At 45.3% G+C, this 19,905-nt stretch overlaps 1 protein-coding gene across 1 annotated transcript; it reads right to left on the bottom strand.

Moving 5' to 3' along the window:
• Positions 1-4,901: 4,901 nt before the first annotated feature.
• LOC309521904 (transcription factor JunD-like) lies at positions 4,902-18,536 on the bottom strand. The gene has a single exon (XM_082205036.1). It carries the CDS (start codon positions 17,721-17,723, stop codon positions 16,449-16,451), a length of 1,275 nt encoding a protein of 424 aa, XP_082061162.1. The 5' UTR covers positions 17,724-18,536; the 3' UTR covers positions 4,902-16,448.
• Positions 18,537-19,905: the final 1,369 nt, after the last annotated feature.

A 19,905-nucleotide genomic window follows, 5' to 3' on the forward strand; every position in this document is an offset into this window, starting at 1 on the left:
GAGCGTGTTCCTAAGATCAGCTTCTGTACCTGAGTGGTGGAAAGTGGTCAGTGTAACACTGATTTTTTTAAAGGGCTCCAGGCGGAATCTGGGAAATTACAGACTGCTCAGCTTAACATTTCCCCCCAGGAAAACTGGAGAGACCCCTGTCTAAAATCCTTGAGGGCTGCTGCCAGCCAGTGTAGATAAAATTGAGTTAGATGATGGGTTTGATTCCAGTTACGGCAGCTTTTGTGTTCCATAAGGTAGAGGAAAGCAATTGTCACTGGAGGACAGGCAAGTTGTCAGTTAATTTGGGTTTCTGAAGTAGAAAACATGTTGAAAACCATGTGTGTTTGCTACTCTGGGTACGAAAATATATTGGTGGGTTGGACCCGCTCCTATCATGGGGGTGAAGCCAGCTGACAAAAAGCTAAGCCTATTGTTAGATTGCTAACTACACTTTTAGGGTGGGTCAAACACCAGATTGCCTTAAATCTGTTCATGCACACCCACCACTATCACAACAACTCACTGCTGCTTCTCCAGTCAGTTCCTCCCTCTCTCATTTCTGACAACCTCCAAATGGGTGGGTGGGTTTTTCTTTGCTTCTGCAGTCTTGGAATATACAATTCCTAGCCTAAAGCACAGGCAGATTCCAGAGGTGCACCTCCATTCTGGAAAAACGTGATGGCTGTTAAAGACAGGGCTTTTTCCCCCCCAGGCGGAACTCAGTTCCAGCACCTCTCAGGTGGGCACCATTGCCATCCTAAGAGAACACGGGAGGTTTTCATGGTAAGTTCCGGCACTTCTTTTCCTAGAAAAATAGCACTGGTTAAAGCCTTTATCCCACCCAAAGTCTTTTGAAATTGAATACTTGACCGTGTTAAAGTAAATAGAGACAAACTGAGGAAAGAGTAAGAACCCAATTTGAATCCCTTTGATGGACACTGCTAGGAAATTCTTTGCCGTTACTACCAGGATATAGACACATCCTCACATGTAAAAGGTAAAGGTAAAGGACCCCTGGATGGTTAAGTCCAGTCAAATGCGACTGTGGGGTTGCAGCACTCATCTTGCTTTCAGGCCGAAGGAGCCAGTGTTTGTCCGCAGACAGCTTTCCGGGTCATGTGGCCAGCATGACTAAACTGCTTCTGATGCAACTGTGACAGAAACCAGAGCGCATGGAAATGCTGTTTGCCTTCCCACCACAGCAGTACCTATTTTATCTACTTGCACTGTCGTGCTTTCAAAGTCTCAGGTTGGCAGGAGCTGGGACCGAACAATGGGAGTTCACTCTGTCGTGGGGATTTGAACCACCGTCCTTCCGACTGGCAAACCCAAGAGGCATAGTGGTTTAGACTAGAGCGCCACCCGTGTCATTCACATGTACCTATACACGCACCTCCAAAGTCCACCCCGCCATTTTGCTGAATTAGATAGATTGTGGATGGGCCAGTGGGTTCAGATTACAAAGAGGTTTCATCAGGGCTCAGAAGCCTGACCTAACTGCAATAAAAGTGTGTGTTTTTTAAAAGTGGATATTTTTCTCATAATATTGTCATGGACATAACTTCAGAGGCCAGAGGACCACTTACATGAAGCATATTTGCTCAAAACCATTGGCCTCATATTACTGGAGTGTGTGTGATCTCTACAAATGAATCTCCTATTGCTAGGTGCTGCCCGTTTTATTATAGATGCTGACCATGTGTAAGGGTGGTTGCCAGAGTTCTAGCATGCCTCCCACCCCTGTAAGAAAGAAACCGACACAAATGGCATTTGGCATATCCACTAGTTGTCGGCTTGCATCTGTACACTGGGGTTATTTAAACAGGCATGTGACACCATCCTTGGGAACTGGACCTATTCAGCTTCCGTAGCTTCCAAACACACCTTCTTTGCAGTTGCTTCTTTTCAGGATGGCCTTAATTCTTACCACCTGGACAAGTAGAGCCTTGTTTCCTTGCAAACTGCAGCTCCACCCTGTACAAGCTACCCTTCAATTATCTGCCAAAGTACTTTATGGGTAAATATTTGTTCTGCAGTCTCAGACACTACCTCATTCCTGTTTGTCCAGGCTCTTAATCCAGGACTTTGAATGTTGCGCTTAGTCCATCAACACCCTGAGGTGCTTACATGAAAATTTAAGTATTTAATAACAGACCTCTGTGTGTCTATGTGTGCATTTTCTGATACCTTACTCTTATAAAGAAAATTCTATTAGTTTAGGACTCGCCTAAAACTACAGTTTTCTCTCTCTCACTACAGATGTTAAATAAGCAAAGCTGGGAATGGTATTATTATTGCTATTGTTGCAAATGATCATTATGCTTAACTGAGATCCATCTAGGGCATGCACCGAAAAGGCAGAAACCTCTTGAATATAATGGATTTAGGGCTGTTTACCCTTCATAAAATAACACTTCAGGCAATAGTACCATGATAACTGTCAAGCATAGCAACCTTTCTGAAATTATTTATTCCAGAATACAGACTTCAGGTTCAGAAGTGCTACCTAGGAGGTATGTACAGTGTTCATAATTGTTTAAAAGAAATCTGCCCTCTTTTCTCTAAAATTAACATAGAATACTTGCCTGAAATGTGTGCAAGAAGTTTTTGCTGCTAAGATGGTTAATATTGCAAAGGGAGGAGGGATTAGCCAGGTAGCTGTCCTGTAGTCAAAATTTATTTGACAATGCCCCCCTCAATCCTTTTGTAAGCTGTGGTTTAATATCTGCAAGTTCCCTTTTGGCACTGAGATATTGCTAAAACGGTCTTTATAAATTGTGCCTGTTTTCTTTGCAATTGTAAACAAAAGCAAGATCGGACCAGGCAATATCCATCTGCAAACCCATTGCGGGAGAGCTTCTGGATCCAGTAACATTGCCAGAACCAGGACAGCATTTCTAAGGAAAGCAATGTTAGCTGTGACTACAACCTACAGAACATGAAAGGGCAGCAGGGGCGGAAATCGCTGAACACGGCAAACACTACCAATCAAATCCCAACTCAACTATGGTGAGTCCAGTGGGGACATAATAAGCCAGCCATGTGTTCTGCAAATACCTAAGCTGTCAAGCATTTGGCAGGCCACAATATATTGTTTGATAGGTTCCAGGTTGCGTATGCCTGTTATTTAGAACACACTTCCATGTGATTCATCCTGTGTAACATGCCCTTGAAGATAGCTTGGAAATTGCAGCCAGTTCCAGATACGACAGGCAGACTATCAAATAGGCCTGGCTGTTGTAAGTGTATTATGCTGTTGTTGAAAAAGCATCGCTCGCTGCCGATTTCCTTCCAGACTTTATTTCAAAGTGCAGATATTGGGCTTAAAAATCAGGTCTTTGTTGGAGGTCCTTCTCCAGGTGCCCCTGCTGTCCAAGGGATGTCACCAACTCTCAGTAGATAGTTGTCAGGGTGAAGAAGGGTCCATTAGAAATATATTTGCCTCTTCCCTAAGGCTTAGGCCTTTCTGAACTGTTGAACCAGGCTTCCTCAAACTCGGCCCTCCAGATGTTTTGAGACTACAGTTCCCATCATCCCTGACCACTGGTCCTGCTAGCTAGGGATCATGGGAGTTGTAGGCCAAAAACATCTGGAGGGCCAGGTTTGAGGAAGCCTGCGTTAAACCATGAGCATGTCACATGTAAAGCTATGCTGAGCATCTTGCTCAAGCACGAGTGCTGGAAGACACTGGAGAAATATTGTACATCTGCTTGTTTAATAAATGACCTATCTACTTACTAAACCAATGCAGCATACCATCTCAATTGTATCCGTATCAGGTCTAATGTGGTTTGGAATTAATCTGCACTATAACCAGTCCAGGGGGATGCAGGTGGCGCTGTGGGTAAAACCTCAGTGCCTAGGACTTGCTGATCGTATGGTCGGCGGTTCGAATCCCCGCGGCGGGGTGAGCTCCCGTCATTTGGTCCCAGCTCCTGCCCACCTAGCAGTTCGAAAGCACCCCTAAGTGCAAGTAGATAAATAGGTACCGCTTTAGAGCGGGAAGGTAAACGGCGTTTCCGTGTGCAGCGCTGGTGCTGGCTCGCCAGCTGCAGCTTCGTCACGCTGGCCACGTGACCCGGAAGTGTCTTCGGATGGCGCCGGCTCCCGGCCTCTTGAGCGAGATGAGCGCGCAACCCTAGAGTCGGTCATTACTGGCCCATACGGGCAGGGGTACCTTTACCTTTATAACCGGTCCAGAGATCAGTAACACTTGAGAACCATTGATAACAAAACAAAACAAAAATCAATATCCTAGTCTTACAGAACTAAGTTTTTCAAAACATTACACCCTAACTTGGAACATTCAAAGTGTCTACCTGACCAGTAGCTAAGCAAAACAAAAACCCAGGAGCTAGAACTTAAATTATCTTTACCTGGCTTTCTTGTATACGTGTGGAAGCAATTGTGGTCCTAAATAAATTAGCTATTTATTCTGCACAGAGTAGTATAAAGAAGAGTTACCCTCAAAACAAGAGACTCAAAAGCAACTGAGCCAGGAGAACAATCAAGTCACATGGCAAGTGTTTTAGAGCAGATGTGGGCATGGAAACTACTTGACTGGGCGGTTACCTGGAAACCCCACTTGTATGAGATCTTTAGAGGAAGAGAAAGGTATAAGCATCACAAAAAATAAAATATCTGCAAGCCATCTCGTGGGTAGGTGGTGTAGATAGAGATCGGCTCAGTGTTTAGCTTTGAAATCTGATATTTTATTGAAGGTCTCTCCTAACTTTATAACAAGTTCTATAAAAGGTTGTAAGGTTAGACATCAATTACCTCAAATGGATAATCACAGCAAATTTTGCTGCACAGTAACCATGCTGTTATCTTTGGAATGATTTACAAATGATTCTAGCTTTGCACCTTTGACTTTAGCAGGGCAAAATAAGAAACACCAACAAAAATGGTATGAATATAAAGCCATTTTAATGTTCTGATATTTATATCAAATACTCAGTCAAGTATTTATACATACAGTATCTTATAAACTTAGTTTTAACACAACATGTACAAAATTGCACATCGCCGATTACAAAGTCATAAATGTAATCTTTTGTTTTCATGTAAACAATTTCAGCATGAGAATGTTCTACATTCCAGAATGCCTATCCCTCCCACTTAAGAATGTTCACTTCAGTCTCTATTAAAGATCTACAGCGTGATAAAAACCAGAGAATGTTCATGTAAGCCACTACAATCAGATACACATACAAGGCAAGTCGCCTTTTAGTCTTAAGTGCTCAACATAAAGTTTGGGAGATCTGATCCTGTTCCCACGAAGTCATTGGCAAAAGGCCCACTGTTTGCAACAGCAGCAGGACCAACATTGCCATCCTAAAATCTCCACCTGCCATACAGTAAAATAAAAGTCATCCACAACCCTCAGTTCATAAGAGACAGAAAAAGAGGGGAGGCAGCTGACTGCTGTTTGGCAGTAGGAATTGGGAATATTCTTGTAAACATGGATTTAAACCATTAGACAATTCCCGAGGTATAACATTTTACCTCCTCAGTCTCAGTCACACACACACACACGACACAACACAAATCAAGCTGTACATTTAGTCAAGAGGAAGTATTAGTTTTTTAAAAAACTTTATGTCTATAATCAACAATTTTAACAACTTCTAGTTCTATGCTTTATGAACAGTGATGATGAAAAGCCACAATGGGAAGGCGCTGGGCACATTTTTATTAAGTCCTGTATTTTATGTATGTTCACATGCCACCCTCAATCAACTGTTTGAACACATTCTTTGTCAAAAACCAACCACTCAATACAGAAACCATGAATGAAAGCCTAGCTATTAACCTTTGCAATGCTGCAACCCTATACACACTTACCTAAGCAGAACTCCAATTGAGCAAATTCCCATTGAAGTTACTACAAGGTGACACCCAATTACTTTCAAGTAGACATGCAGAAGATTGCCCAGCAAGCCGTCATAAAAAAACATCTATTTCCAGTGAATTATTCATTTGTTCAAACGAACTGTTAAAAAGCATTTTTTCAAGGACCTCTAACCTCAGCAAGTAAAAGTTTGCATTTGTTCTTGCAACTGAACTCCCCCCCTTCTTTGCTGTTACTACTAGCAAACAGGAAACTTTTTGCAGATGCTGGCTGTCCCATAGGCTTGAGTGTTCGAACTAGTATCTCTGTTTAGGAGGACTTTGTTACTGTGCAATAACTGGGTGTATGAGAATGACCCTGCCTGAGCTGCTTCTAGCCTTCTTTGGGACACATTCCCAGTGCACCCCCCCCCCCTCACACAGCATTTTGCACCTGGCTGTACGCGGGTGGCGCTGTGGGTTAAACCACAGAGCCTACGGCTTGCCGATCAGAAGGTTGGCAGTTCGAATCCCCGCGACAGGGTGAGCTCCCGTTGCTCGGTCCCTGCTCCTGCCAACCTAGCAGTTCGAAAGCACGTCAAAGTGCAAGTAGATCAATAGGTACCACTCCGGCGGGAAGGTAAACGGTGTTTTCGTGCACTGCTCTGGTTCACCAGATTTGGCTTAGTCATGCTGGCCACATGACCCAGAAGCTGTACGCTGGCTCCCTCGGCCAATAAAGCGAGATGAGCGCCACAACCCCAGAGTCAGCCACGACTGGACCCAATGGTCAGGGGTCCCTTTATCTTTTTATCAGCTACTTGCAACCAAGTGAAGATGTCTGTGCCTGATGTCACTACCATCTGGAAGCACATTCCTGGGGATCCTTGGATCTTGACTGCTTTCACACACCAGCAACACATCCTGTAGAATTCTATCCGTTATATTTGAGTTGCACAATCAGAATGAATTTCAGGAACCAAAAAGTCACATTGAAACCAAAAATGGCAACCAGGCCTTCTGTTTTGGCATCTGTAAACCTGGTTTCAGGAGCCATTTGGCGCCAAGCTTATATATCTGAGTTTCTAACACTGCCCCCACTGACGAAATGCTGTTTCCCCCATACACCTAAGCCAGAGACAGCTAACCTGTGGCACTCCAGATCCTTTTGGACTACAACTCCCATCAGCCCCAGCCAGCACAGCCAGCGGTTGGGGGTTATGGGGCATGCAGTTCAGCGTCTGGAGGGCCTCAGGACAGTCACCTCATAAACCTTACAAGCCTGGATGTTATCTATGATTGCGACACAGGATAGTTACAAGCTGCTGTTTTGAAAGAAGGGTTGAGAGAACTTCTTAATTTCGCCATGCAGCTATGGAATGCTCCTCTTGGTTGTGCAGGTGTATCCCAAGAAGACAACCCATTTAAGAAAACAATAAAGCCAAGTTCACCGTTACACAGCTCAATTCCAAAATGAAGAGGTAAAAATAGTGTTTTGGTCATTGAACCTGGAGCTCCAGCACAGAGACTATTGGAGTATCCCTCCCCTAATACAGATGGGAGCTTGCTAGCTACTCCAATGCCACAACCACTGATCACTGGGCAGTCACTGGGTTGGCAATTCCTGAGCCACCTCTCATCAGTTTCCCCCAAAGCAGGGACACCACTTTGCAGTTATCAGCATCCACCGCTTTTGGGATTTACAATGTGGCTAGGAAATCAGGTGTGCAGCTATCCAGCATCTGACATCAATATATAATTCTAGAGAAACTATAAGAACCATTTCATTCTCCCTTTTACAACCTTTAGTTCTGAAACTGTATACAGTGGTACCTTGGTTTAAGAACAGCTTAGTTTATGAAGAACTTGGATTAAGAATGCTGCAAAGCCGGAAGTAGGTGTTTTGGTTTGTGAACTTTGCCTCGGAAGCAGAACAGGTTCCGCTTCCTGTCGAGCGTGTTCCATTTGTAAACTGAGTCCCCCGCTGCTATGCGAAAGCACCCCTTGGTTTAAGAACGCTTTGGTTTAAGAATGGACTTCCGGAACGGATTAAGTTTGTAAAGCAAGGTACCACTGTAGTATAGGAGGAAGATATGAAAAGGGTGCATTTGATTAAAGACACAGGACCCGCCCATCAACCTAGGTTTTGCTATAACAATAAAACTGTTTCGTCTCAATTGCATTTAAACTAATACTTCACTTGATTACATTTCAATATGGGGTTACCGTGGATAAGTTTAGGTAACACTGAAAAATCACCAGCAGCGAAATCAATACTGGGAGACACTTCATGAGGAAAGTCAAGGTGATACCTACAATGACACTGCCCTCTCCCCGCAAAAAATATCCCGTCAGATTTTCATTAATTAATTATCAAGCGCTTTAGTTTTTGTAGCTAAATCAAATTGTCCAAAATTCTAGGCAGTACTAAGCCATGAAGTGGTGGACCAAGAACCTGAGAGGGCTACACTGCTCTATTCTCCAGGGGTCGCTTACCAATGGTCCCCTGTTGGACTCTTGACTGCTTTCTGCCCCAGAGAAGGTGGGGACTGAAGTCTGACACCATACAAAGGGCCACAGGTTAGCGAAGTTACTTTCATAAAGAGAACATCAAGATTAGGCTGAATACTTGTTCCTGATATGCTCCTTCTTAGTTGGAAGGTTTTTTCCTCGCACACAAGAGCATTCAAACATGCAGCCCCCAACCTGCAGCCTGAAGAGGCACAATTCTCAAAAAGCTTTGCCATTTGATTCCTCTGAGTTATAAAATTGGCCCTAAAGACCTTCTCCTAAAGCTTGCTGCGAACCCTTAAGTTCTCAAGATGAGACATGCCAGCTTTTGTGCCAGCACACAAGCTGTGATAAATGGCAACATTTCGGGCAGATATTATGGTACCGGCATGTAAAACCTTAACTGATGTTTAGGAACACGTCTGTTATACAGTATCTATAGCAACTCTTTTACTGAAATTCATTAAAATGAAGCTCATGCACCAATTAGGAACCCCACTTTAACGACATAATACAAAGTGACAGAATCTAAGCTGTATCTCAACTGCTATGATAAAGTTGAAAGACCCAGTCTGAAGAATCTATATGAAATGACTGGCAACAGTGTTTAAGTCAACAGTGCAGAAAATTGCATTTTTCAAAGATACTCAGACTTTCAGCATCACCTGAAAAAAATGTAGCATGAACAACTGCTCCCTCAATAGTCTTTCCTTCTTGGAAGAAATACTGTTTGGCAGAACTCTAAAAAAAAAAAAAACCTTGCCATCTCAGTGAGATGTAACATCCCTTGATCTAATTTAGTGCAAGGGGACTAAATTGTGCTGGCTCACACAATTCTCTTTCACACTTGTAGCCTACCATTGCTTCAAAACACTCACGGAGGTGTACGTGAAGTTTACTCCTTTTAATCCTTGCAAAAATCTTGAGAGGTAAGTTAGGCTGAAATACAGTGAGTCATCCAGAGAGCACCATCACAGCCAAGCTGAGATTTGAACCCAGGTACTTCCAGTCCAAACCCAGTCTACCCAAGAAAATATATATCTTCCAGTATATATAGGGTTCTACCTGTATATTCTTCTAATGGTGAGTGGATAGCAACTCATTTGCTCACCATCAATAATCTGTACAACTCTTACTTGAACTCATCCCAGTGATTCAAGTCTTCCTGTCCCTATGCTGAGAACTCTCAAGCAGGTGTGGGCAGCCTGTGGCTCTTTAGATGTGTGCTGGACTACAACTCCCATTCTCCTGCGCATTGGCCATGTTGGCTGGGACTGTTGGGAATCGAACATCTGACGGCCGAGGGAGGGCACAGGTTCCCCATCCCTGAACTAAAGACTACAATCCTATGCACACATATCTCAGAGAATGCCTCTCTGAGTTGAGCAAGACTTGATTGTGATAGCAAATATGCTTACAGTTGGGTTACGAAGTCTTTTAATATGAAAAGTGTGGGATGTGATACATAAGTAGCAGTCAAGTACAACATTCCTTGTTCTCCTAGAGTGGACATGCGGGGAAATGTTTGGTCCAGCCAGTCGAAAACTTCCTGTTTCCTCCTGGCTCGGGCATCCTTCCTTTGCATGTGACTAGAGGTGGGTGTGACCTTACCTGTTCAGGTAACGAAAGGACAAGGCATGCTGCCACACTCTGTCTCTTCCATCTTCCTTTCATTGTGTGAACTGCAGTGACTGCTAGCTTGCAGTCACTGGGATTAATACCCCATATAGGGTAGGTCCACATTTATATACTTGTAACTAAGTCTGCCTTCAGGGATCCAACTGTGAACTGATGATGTGAGTAAACTTTTATTGACATTAAATAAGATTGTCGTGTGTTTATTCTTTTAAGAGGGATATAAGGGAACTTACCAGGAACCTGATAGTGAAAGGCTTACACAAGCCTGCAACCAGCTACGTTTAAAAGGGGAATGTGAAACTCTGATAAGTAAAGGAACTTGCTAGCACAAATTAGAAAGGATAGTAATCAACAATATATCCTCTCCTGCCCCCTGAACATGCCCACGAAAAGTTTGATAGGACTCGAGGACAAAAGCTACAAAAAAGGTCACATTTATGCTCTTCTCACAGTAACATGCACGTTTACAGCATTCCAGATCAAGCCATTCATCTTAACCTGCTTCAAAGCAGTTTGGTACAGGTGCCACACAATAATTCACTATTGTACTGCTAAGGATTATCAGGAATGTGATTATTTTGGAGGCAGCTGACAGAGACCAAGCAGGGTCCCCATTTGTTTTACTGTTTTCTATTACTGGGTCTCAGCATGCCTACTTTGAAAAACAAAACAAAAACAAAACCGTAATGCAACAGACAACTTACAGTGAATGCTATTCAGCAGCATACGGCATAGTGGGATGGAAGCACTCGCCCGACTTCCCGACAGATGAGTCGCTGCCATTAACCGGGAGGGCAGCGCAGAGCAAATGCACCAGCAGTTGCACCATCGCCACTCCCAGAATGTAACGGCGGCTCACCTTCTGAGCCAGGCAAAAGGCAAACTCGGCCCTCCAGATGTTTTGGGACTACAACTCCCACCATCCCTAGCTAACAGGACCAGTGGTCAGGGATGATGGGAATTGTAGTCCCAAAACATCTGGAGGGCCGAGTTTGCCTATGCCTGTTCTGGGCAGTCAGGTAAATGCCTCTGCTCCACCACACTTGCCCACTGCCAGTACTATCTACTATGGAAAATAGTAAGCAGATTACGGAAAACAGGGATTACAGTATGCTAACAGAAGAAGGCATCATTCAGTAACTGCAGCAAGTTTTTATCCTCTGATGTAATATACAGGACAATGAAGTCACACTCAGGAGTAGACCTACTGAAATCAATGGACAAGTGTGACTTAGTTGGATGTTGTTATTATTATTATTATTAGATGTTATCCACTGTTTAAACATTTGCAAGCAATTAGAACCAGAATATCTGAAATGATTCCTTACCCGGCATGGCAGGTTAGCTTGCTTGCGATCGTATCAGCAGGATACCTATAACATGGACTGACAATATAACTCAAACTAGTGTGAATACATGTAGTCTATTTTTTCATGCTTAACTCACACATGGTTAAGTCTCTCGTTCCCACACAACTCTTCTAGTTACGAGACCAGGTCTTGCATGACCACAAAAGGCTGCAGCTTTGCTGATCAGCATTTCTAGGATTAAGCATGCATAGGAATCATGGAGTCTTAAATCTAAAACCTACACATCTTAGAATACCACTTTAAAATCATGCAGACAGACTTGCTTGGAATGACTGCATCCAAATGTTGGATTGGAAACATATGCATTAGTAATCTATGAAATTATAGCTACTGATCAAATCAAGTGTCTCTGCCGCAAAGGAACAGATTAAAAAAAATCAGGGTATCATTACTAAACAGTGTTCATTATTTTAAACCCCAACTGAAATGAACAGAAATCACTTTTAAGTTTGCTGCCTCTGAGCTAGGCCATTTCAACATTCAATTCCATCTTCACAATTAACCACAGTGTATAACTAAAAATGGATTCACATTTGCAGCAGAAAGCAAAAATAAGCCTCACTTACATCGCTTTGTGCTTTATATATTCTTCCTCTCCAGGGAAATGTTATTAAAATATATTCTGGCTGTAATATAAAAATCCAGAAGTTGTTTCAGCAAAAATTAGTACTTTCATATGCCACTGATTTCAGTGGCAGAGTTGAGAACATGTTTAAATCAATGGAAACTTAAGTGCCGTCAACATCTGCCCATTGTATTTAAGATGTCACTTAGTGCAGATCTGCTTTCGAGTACTTCAAAATGAAAAACACCACCCTTATGGCAACAGTTCAGCACTGGTTAAAAATGGAAAGCGCCACCACCATTCAGATAGTTGACATTTTAAACCCAGCAATTCGGTTTTTTTTGTAGCTGAAGAACCTACTTGCTATAAAATCACGCGCCATTACGAGCATCTAGGTCCACCAAAAAACCACCATGTTATGTTTTTGAAGATCGAGTCCGCACCTGAAAACGAGCTTCCACCCAATGATAGAAAAAAAATACTATTTTGAGAGCCAGACCTATACCACCAGTGTGTTAAAAAGAGGAATTGGGTAGGAGTTGTGACACATCGTCACTCACTAAGTTAGCAACAAATTAGTCAGCTCCTCTAGACACACAACCATGCGAGTTACTACCTGAGTGTTCATGTGGGCTATGTAAGTGTGCAGGAAAACCAGCTGCCCTCCCTCTACTTAAGGAAAAAGGTTTACAGTCCCTTTAAATTGCCTTTTTCACTGACAGAAAGTGCCATGCCAGTTCAACAATGGACATCACCCCGATCACCAAGCTCACTAGAAACTGGAATATTTGCCCAATGAAGTGCTAATGCAGGTGAGTACCACTCAGCCTGGAATTTTGTGTGTGCATGCCTGTGTGTGTATCTGGTGGGTATTCTTAAAATTATCCAACGTGCAGGAGCCAAAGAAAGCAAACCAAAGACTTGCTATAATACATGCACACAAAAGAGCAAGCAGAAAGGAGTGGAAAGGTGGATTCAGATGAGAAAAGTGCATTTTAAAGGAATGATCAATCAGGTACTAACTCACCTCTGCAAAGAGAGAGAGAGAAATTCTCAGAACTGGGTGGGTGAGAGGAGAGGGACAGACCACAACATGGAATGGGCTTGAATGCATCTGAGGCTGGGGAATGAGAGGAATTCTATTGGTGGGTCAGAAAGTAAAATGTTCAGTCATGAACAGCACTGCATTTAAACAGGCTTGCAGGGACACTGACAGGATGACTGGTACTTTTAGAAAAACAAGAGCCATTAATACAAATATGAGGCAGATAGCAAACAAAGTTGTGGACTTTGTGTTACTGACTTTAGCAGAAAAGGCTACGAAACGGGTGAACAACCTAGAACACTGCATATATTTCAAGAAGCAAAATACGCTTTTGGCAGAAATGATGCAGCAGGCAGCCCCATCAATCGCAACAGGTAAGAAAATGTAGGTTCTCAGCTCCAACTTCTGAGACAGCCAGAATTATTATGTACCCTTACGAGAAAAGTTAAGAAACAAGTTGCAAGAAACATGCAACTTCCAGGTACATTTGAGAAGCAGCAACAACCGTGATTTATCTAAGCCTGAGCTTTTTTCCCTTAGATTTAATATTCCAGATTAGAACCCACCTGAGAAAAAACATTGTCACATCATCGGGCATTTTCAACTATGTAAATGTAGTAGCTGCTCTGGTCCCAGCTAAGGTGATACCTTTTGTACAACTCGTTATTTAATTTGCATCCCTCACACTTAAGGCACTGCTATAAAGTCTCCACCTTTGCCATATTATCCTTTAAGAGTATGCAAGCTCAAGTACTTTTTCTGCCACATTGATGAAACTCTGGCAATTAATGCAAGATGGACTGATCAAATGAATTAAGCTTTCTTCCAAGTTTCTCCATTTCTAAAAGGATAAGACTGGTTATTTCACATATTTGCAGCATTATGGTTCCAAATACAAAAAGCTCCTGATGTCATTAAGTTGGAGCTGCAATCCTATGCGTACTTAATTTGGGAATAAGCTTGACTTAACTTACTGAGACTTACTTCCAAGTAAATATGCAAAGCATCGCTCCAAGAATCTCTCCAAAGCATGGAAATGGTACTGTGTAATATAATCTATGATATCTGTTTATCATTATTTCTCAAGCAAGGTTGTCACAGTACTGCCTTATGGAAAGTAATATATATACACTGCTACAAGCTATTCACATGTTATATCCAAGCAACGATTGTTATATCAAGAGCTCAAGTTTAAAATAAACCACAGAAACAATAAAACTGCATTTTGAGAAGCATCCAAACTATGCTCTATACAACTGGGGACGGGGAGGAGATTTTGCACGGCACACTTTGACCAGAAAACTGTCAAAACTCTCAGTTAAACAAATTACAGGCAACAGTTTCTTTTTACTGATCCCACTTTAAAACAAACCTCAAAGACTTCAAACTTCTCTTTCCTCCTCCCACCCGGAATCACAAAGTCACAGAATTGGAAGTTGGAAGGGGTCAGGATTGTCATCTAGTCCAACCCCCCTGCAGTGGAGGAATCCTGCCCACAGCCATCCCTGGGTGGACTTGAACCACCAACCTTCTGGTTAACAGCCAGACACACTGAGAACTAGAAAATATTTACAATGGAAACTGCAATAAAATAGCTTATACACTGTTCTTGGAAGAAAAACTACCCACATTTCTATGTGTTATTCAAAACACAGTACAATAGAATTGTTCTATTATTATTTTTTTAAAAAAACAAACCCAAGCCTTTTCTGCATAGCAGTGGCAGTACAACCCTAGACATGTCTACTCAAAGGCAAGCTCCATTGAGTTCAATGGGACTTAGTCCTTAGTAAGTGGGCATAGGACTGCAGCTTCAGCCACTATACTTCCATACAGAGCAATTACAGCTGGAATGTGCACCATGAAGGATAAATCATCTGATATTTACTCTTCCAAAACCATTTCTTTTATCATTCTGCACATTATAAAAATAAAATGTGACATTCCAAAGCATTTCAATAAATAAGCCTATCAATGTCCCAGATTTGTGCTGGCACAAGAAATAAAATGGAGCTTTAGAAAAAACCCCACAATCTTCTTAAAACACTAATTTTTAAATAAATAGTTTTGTGTGGCACATCATCTTCTGTTGCTGTACTTTAGCACTACTCATTCATGATGAGCAAATTATCCGGCATCAGATATTCAACCACAACATTCTCATAGCAACTACGGTAATCATTTTTAGACTTTCCATTATTACACCAAGAAAAACTACATTGCTATATCGTCTATAATATTTATAGTATCTTCCTAAACAATTACATTTTGGCTCTCTCAAAGTCTGAGCAGTTCTATAAAACTTCTACAGCAGGAAAATAATAAGTTATCTCTCTGTACATAAGACTTGACAAGCCCTGTATTAGCTACGACCATCCCAAATTCTTGAGAAACATTTCACAAAACTACCCCGTGTCAAACTGCAAGGATTGTATCTTTTAAAAATATTACCGCTCTTATCAAAACACCTAGCAATCTGCATGACATACATGCCCCTTACCAAACAATTAGCACCCCATCATAGAAAATCTAAAGCCTTTTTAAAGAAATAAATAAATAAGCCTGCAGCCAAAAAATACTGGATTTTTTTTTAACAATCCCTGGCAACTTGAAGAAAAAGCTATACAGGTTGACTCTAATCACCTTCCACCACAAAAATAATAAAAAAAATTTCAAGAATCTCTAAAATATATAGTCCTCAACAAAGACAACTTCTGCCCACACCATAAGCTCAGGTGGGATCATTGAAGAGATCTTTGGACTTCCAGCAACAATCTGGTTTTGTTTTTTTCTGTGTCTGATCTGCAAAGCTTTTCAGATTTGTTTTGAGCTGGAGAAGCTAGAAAAGTAAGCACATTTTCAAGCTGGAGTTTGTTTTTGAAGATCACCAGCCTCAGGCTTCCCTGATGTAACTGGGGACTGTCAGAATGGCATCAACTGCTGCAGCTTCACACACCCTCCTTCGCCTTGATGTCTGCGCACCTGACCTGTGCTCCTGAAAGAAAAACCCTAACACCACAATCTGGTTATTAATCACTTCAGCGTCACTTTCACGACTTGGCAGGAAAGCTATCCATGCTGGAAATGATCTCAAATTGGTTTGGACTGAAGAGTACTTGTTAAAAGTTTGGTTTCCGGAGTAAACAACATTCCCTGGCTGTCCAAAGCATCCTGTCCCTGGAGGAGCAGAGACTGTTGCTCCCCACATTTCTTCTCCCTCCCCACCTCCCATTACGCCGCGTTTCTCTCTGGCTCTTGGGGCTCCCTTTGGAGCTGGGAAGAGGGCACAGGGGTGCATAGGGGGCGTGTGGGAGAGGAACCTCTTCACCCATCCGTTCGCCAAGCTCCTCCGATGACCCAATGGCACCTTTGGGAACCGTAGAAGAGGGAGCTGAAGGTTCGCCACCATCAAGGGGTCATCCTTCCCGCTCTGCCACGCAAGGCAAGCTTGTGCGCGCCTCGGTATCTCTCCCCGTCGCGGGACGGTCGAGCGGCTTCAGCAAGCGCTGGCCTCCGGTTCTGTGGCTCCTTCTCTGCCCGGGGGCTGGCTAGCTGCCGCCGAGGTCTGCGTCGGGGCCGCCGCCGCGGCGTTAATGTGGCAGCCGCTGGAGAGGTGGCTCCGGACGCGGCCTTGCAGCTGGGTGACCTGGGCGCGCAGGAGGCTGGCGGTGGCGGCCAGCTCGGCGTTCTGCCCTTTGAGCGCCTTGACTTTCTCCTCCAGGCGGGCGATGCGCTCCAGCTTGCGCCGGCGGCACTTGGAGGCCGCGATGCGGTTGCGCAGCCTCTTGCGCTCGGCTTTCAGGCGCTCCTGGCTCTCGGCGTCCAGCGGGGACAAGGAGGAGGCCGGCGGCGGCGAGTCTCCGGACGAAAGCGCCGGAGGCGGCGGCGGCGGCACCGACACCACGGCCGCCTCCGGCACCGTCTGCGGCTCCTCCAAAGCTCTGCCCGTCGAGCCGGGCGCTGGGAGGCGAGCCACGACTTGGGGAGGGAAAAAAGTGCCGCCGGCCGACGGGCTGGCCGGGTTGAAGCCGCCCAAGGTGGTGTAGACGGCGGGCGACTCCTGGCGGGACGGAGGGCAGCAGGGGCCCCCCGGGTGGGCGGTGGGCGAGAGGGGCGCCGGAGACACGCCGAGCAGCTGGTTCTGCTTGTGCAAGTCGGCCAGGGCTTTCACGAAGCCGTCGGCGAAGCCCTCCTGCTCCTGCGTCACCGCCTGCTGCTGGGCCGAGGGCTGCGGAGACCGGTACAGGAAGGAGCCCCCGGCCGCCGCCGCTGCCACCGAAGGCCCTCCGCCGCCGGGGCTGGCCGGACCGGCCAGGCCTGGGCTGCCCGCTTGGATCAGCAGCTGCTCGAGGTCGGCGGCCGCCGGCAGCTTCAACAGAGGCTGCAGCACGCCCGAGCCCACCTCCTGGCCGACTCCGGGCGCGTCGGGGATCAGGCGGTGCACGGCGTTGCTGGTGCCGCCCCGGGGGCGCAGCGAGGTGAAGGGACCGGTGGGCGGCAAGGCAGCGCCGGGGGTGGCCGCCGCCGCCGCCAAGTCTCGCTGCTGCTGCTGCTTCTTCCCGGCCAGGAGCAGCTTGTGCTGTTGGTCCGCCGCGCTTTCCTCGGCCGGCTCCAGCCCCGCAGGTCCCGCTGCGCCGGGCCCGCCCGCGAAGCCCGGCAGTTGCACGAAATCCGGGAGCAGCTCCAGCCCGTCCTCGCCGTAGAAGGGGGCCACCTCCATTTTCACGGCCACGCGGGCGCCCGAGCGCCCGCCGCCGCCACCACCACTCATGCTGGGTGCGACGGCGAGCGGGGCCGGAGTTGACGTCGCTGCTGCTGCTGCTGCCGCCGCCACTAACTGAAGCTCCTTCGCTCCCAGGAGGGGGAAAGAGGAGGCGCGCAGCCTCGAAGGCGCCGCCGGCGGCAGCAGCAGACCCTCACCGGGCGCGCCCGCTCGCCGCCTCCTGCCCCAGGGCAGCCGCCCGGGGCTCGCCGCTTTCTACTTGTGGCATTTTCGGGAAGAAAACTCTTCCCACCCACCCCGCTTCCAGCCAGAGGAACTGATGTCAAAAACGCCTCGCCTTAGCAGTTCCTGCCGCTCCGCCTTTCCAGGCTGCGGCCGCGGCGGCGCTCACACTGCCCTCTAGGCTCCGGCGCTGCCGAGGCTGTCCGAGCGGCCTTGGGCTGGCCCGCCTGCTGCTTTTCTTTGTTTACGGAAGGCGATCGGAAGGAAAACGAAGGGAAAGGGGGCGCTGCTGCTTCTAGAGAGGTGGCATGGGAAGGTGGCATAGAGAGAAGAGAGATTAGAACAGTACTGTAAATCTGAATGTGGGAAGGGTTCCTTTTAGATCTCCACCCCCCCCCCCCAGTGCGCACCCATACTATAGAGAATATCTTCGGCCGCAAATCTCTTCCAGGGCGCTTTGCAGTTAATACCGCAGGCTTTTAAAGACGCCTGATGACGAGTGACAGAGCACGTGCCTGCTTTACCAACCAAAAGAAAAACCTAATGCACAGAGGCATGTGGATTTAATTCCAGATCTTTAAGCAAAAATGCAGGGGAAAGTACGGGAATTTTTAAGATGCTTGAAACGGTGGTCAAAGCAGGTAGGTGGAGGAATAGCAAACAGACTTGTACAACCAATAACAACCAACAGCCTAAAGCCACCCCTCAACTTGATGATATTCAGGGACCACTCAGACTGTTTTCCTATTGCCATAGGTGAAAATACATTTTGTTCTTCTCTTTCTCTGATTGCAGTCCCTGTTCTTTACACTGCATAGAGGCAACTCATTTCTTCAAGTATAAGGAGTGATGGAAAAGGGAATATTGCATTCAGGAAAATAGGAGCTTAGGGAGCTGCTGCCTATCATGCCAGACCATTTGTCCATCTATGAGAGTACTATATACATGACTGGCTACAGCTTTCCAGGGTTTCAGACAAGAATTCCCCCCAGTCCTATATGCAGATGCAAGGCAGTCAGCCAGGGACCTACCAATGAGATAAGTTAAAATATGTCAAAAGCTAGGCAGAACAGAGAACATCTAAACCTTCACCTGAAAATATTTGAAGGAGCCAATCTAGCCTTTCTTGGCTAATCAGGATGGGCCCAATAAAAAGACACACATCCCAGCCAACTTCATCACTCTTGCCAGCAAAATATGAATGCAATTGATGGATAGTTTATACAGGAAGAGGTGGCCCTTCAAATATCCTAGTCCAGGACCATTCAGGACTTCAGAGGTAATAGCCATTACCTTGAATTTAAACAAGGCTTTTTTGAAATGGTCAAAAAAAGCAAGCACCAAATATTATTGTGGCATCAGCTGTAATTTCCCAATATTTCCCAAGGGCAGCAATACGGCACATTGCAACAATTTACCTTGGGTGTGACTAAGGCAGATGTGAGAGTGGGCAGGTCTGCTTTCTCTGTTGGGTATGTTTAGCCTGGTAAAGAGGAGACCAAGAGGATAGCCATCTTCAAATATCTAAAAAGCTGTCACATGGAGCAAGCTTGTTTTCTTCTGCTCCAGAGGCTAGGACCTGAACAAGTAGCTTTAAGTTACAAGACAGGAGATGCTGCCATCAGGAATAACACTCTGACAGTAAGAGCTGTTTGACAGTGAAACAGACTCCCACAAGTCCATCTGTGTTCTGCCCTCAACACCATAGTTCAGTCAGTAGAGCACGAGACTCTTAATCTCAGGGTTGTGCGTTCAAACTCCACACTGGATGAAAGTTTCCTGCATTGCAGTAGGTTGGACTAGTAAATTGTAAACTGTATGATCTAGCTTAGAGGAAGCATGATCCAATATTACTCCTGAAGCCCTGCTGGTTGCTATGGTAGGGAGTGGTTTGCTTAACACTGGCTGGTGACCCAACTTACTCCCCTCAACTGTTCCTTATAAGGCTTGGTTTCCAGACCCCTGATCATCTTTGTCACCCTCCTTAGCAGACATTCCAGCTTGTCAA

Source organism: Podarcis vaucheri (assembly GCF_965113315.1).
Source record: "Podarcis vaucheri genome assembly, chromosome: 17".
Lineage (NCBI taxonomy): Eukaryota > Metazoa > Chordata > Lepidosauria > Squamata > Lacertidae > Podarcis > Podarcis vaucheri.

Coding starts and splice junctions, on each gene's coding strand:
- LOC309521904 (XM_082205036.1), bottom strand. CDS start 17,723: ATGAGTGGTGGTGGCGGCGGCGGGCGCTCGGGCGCCCGCGTGGCCGTG.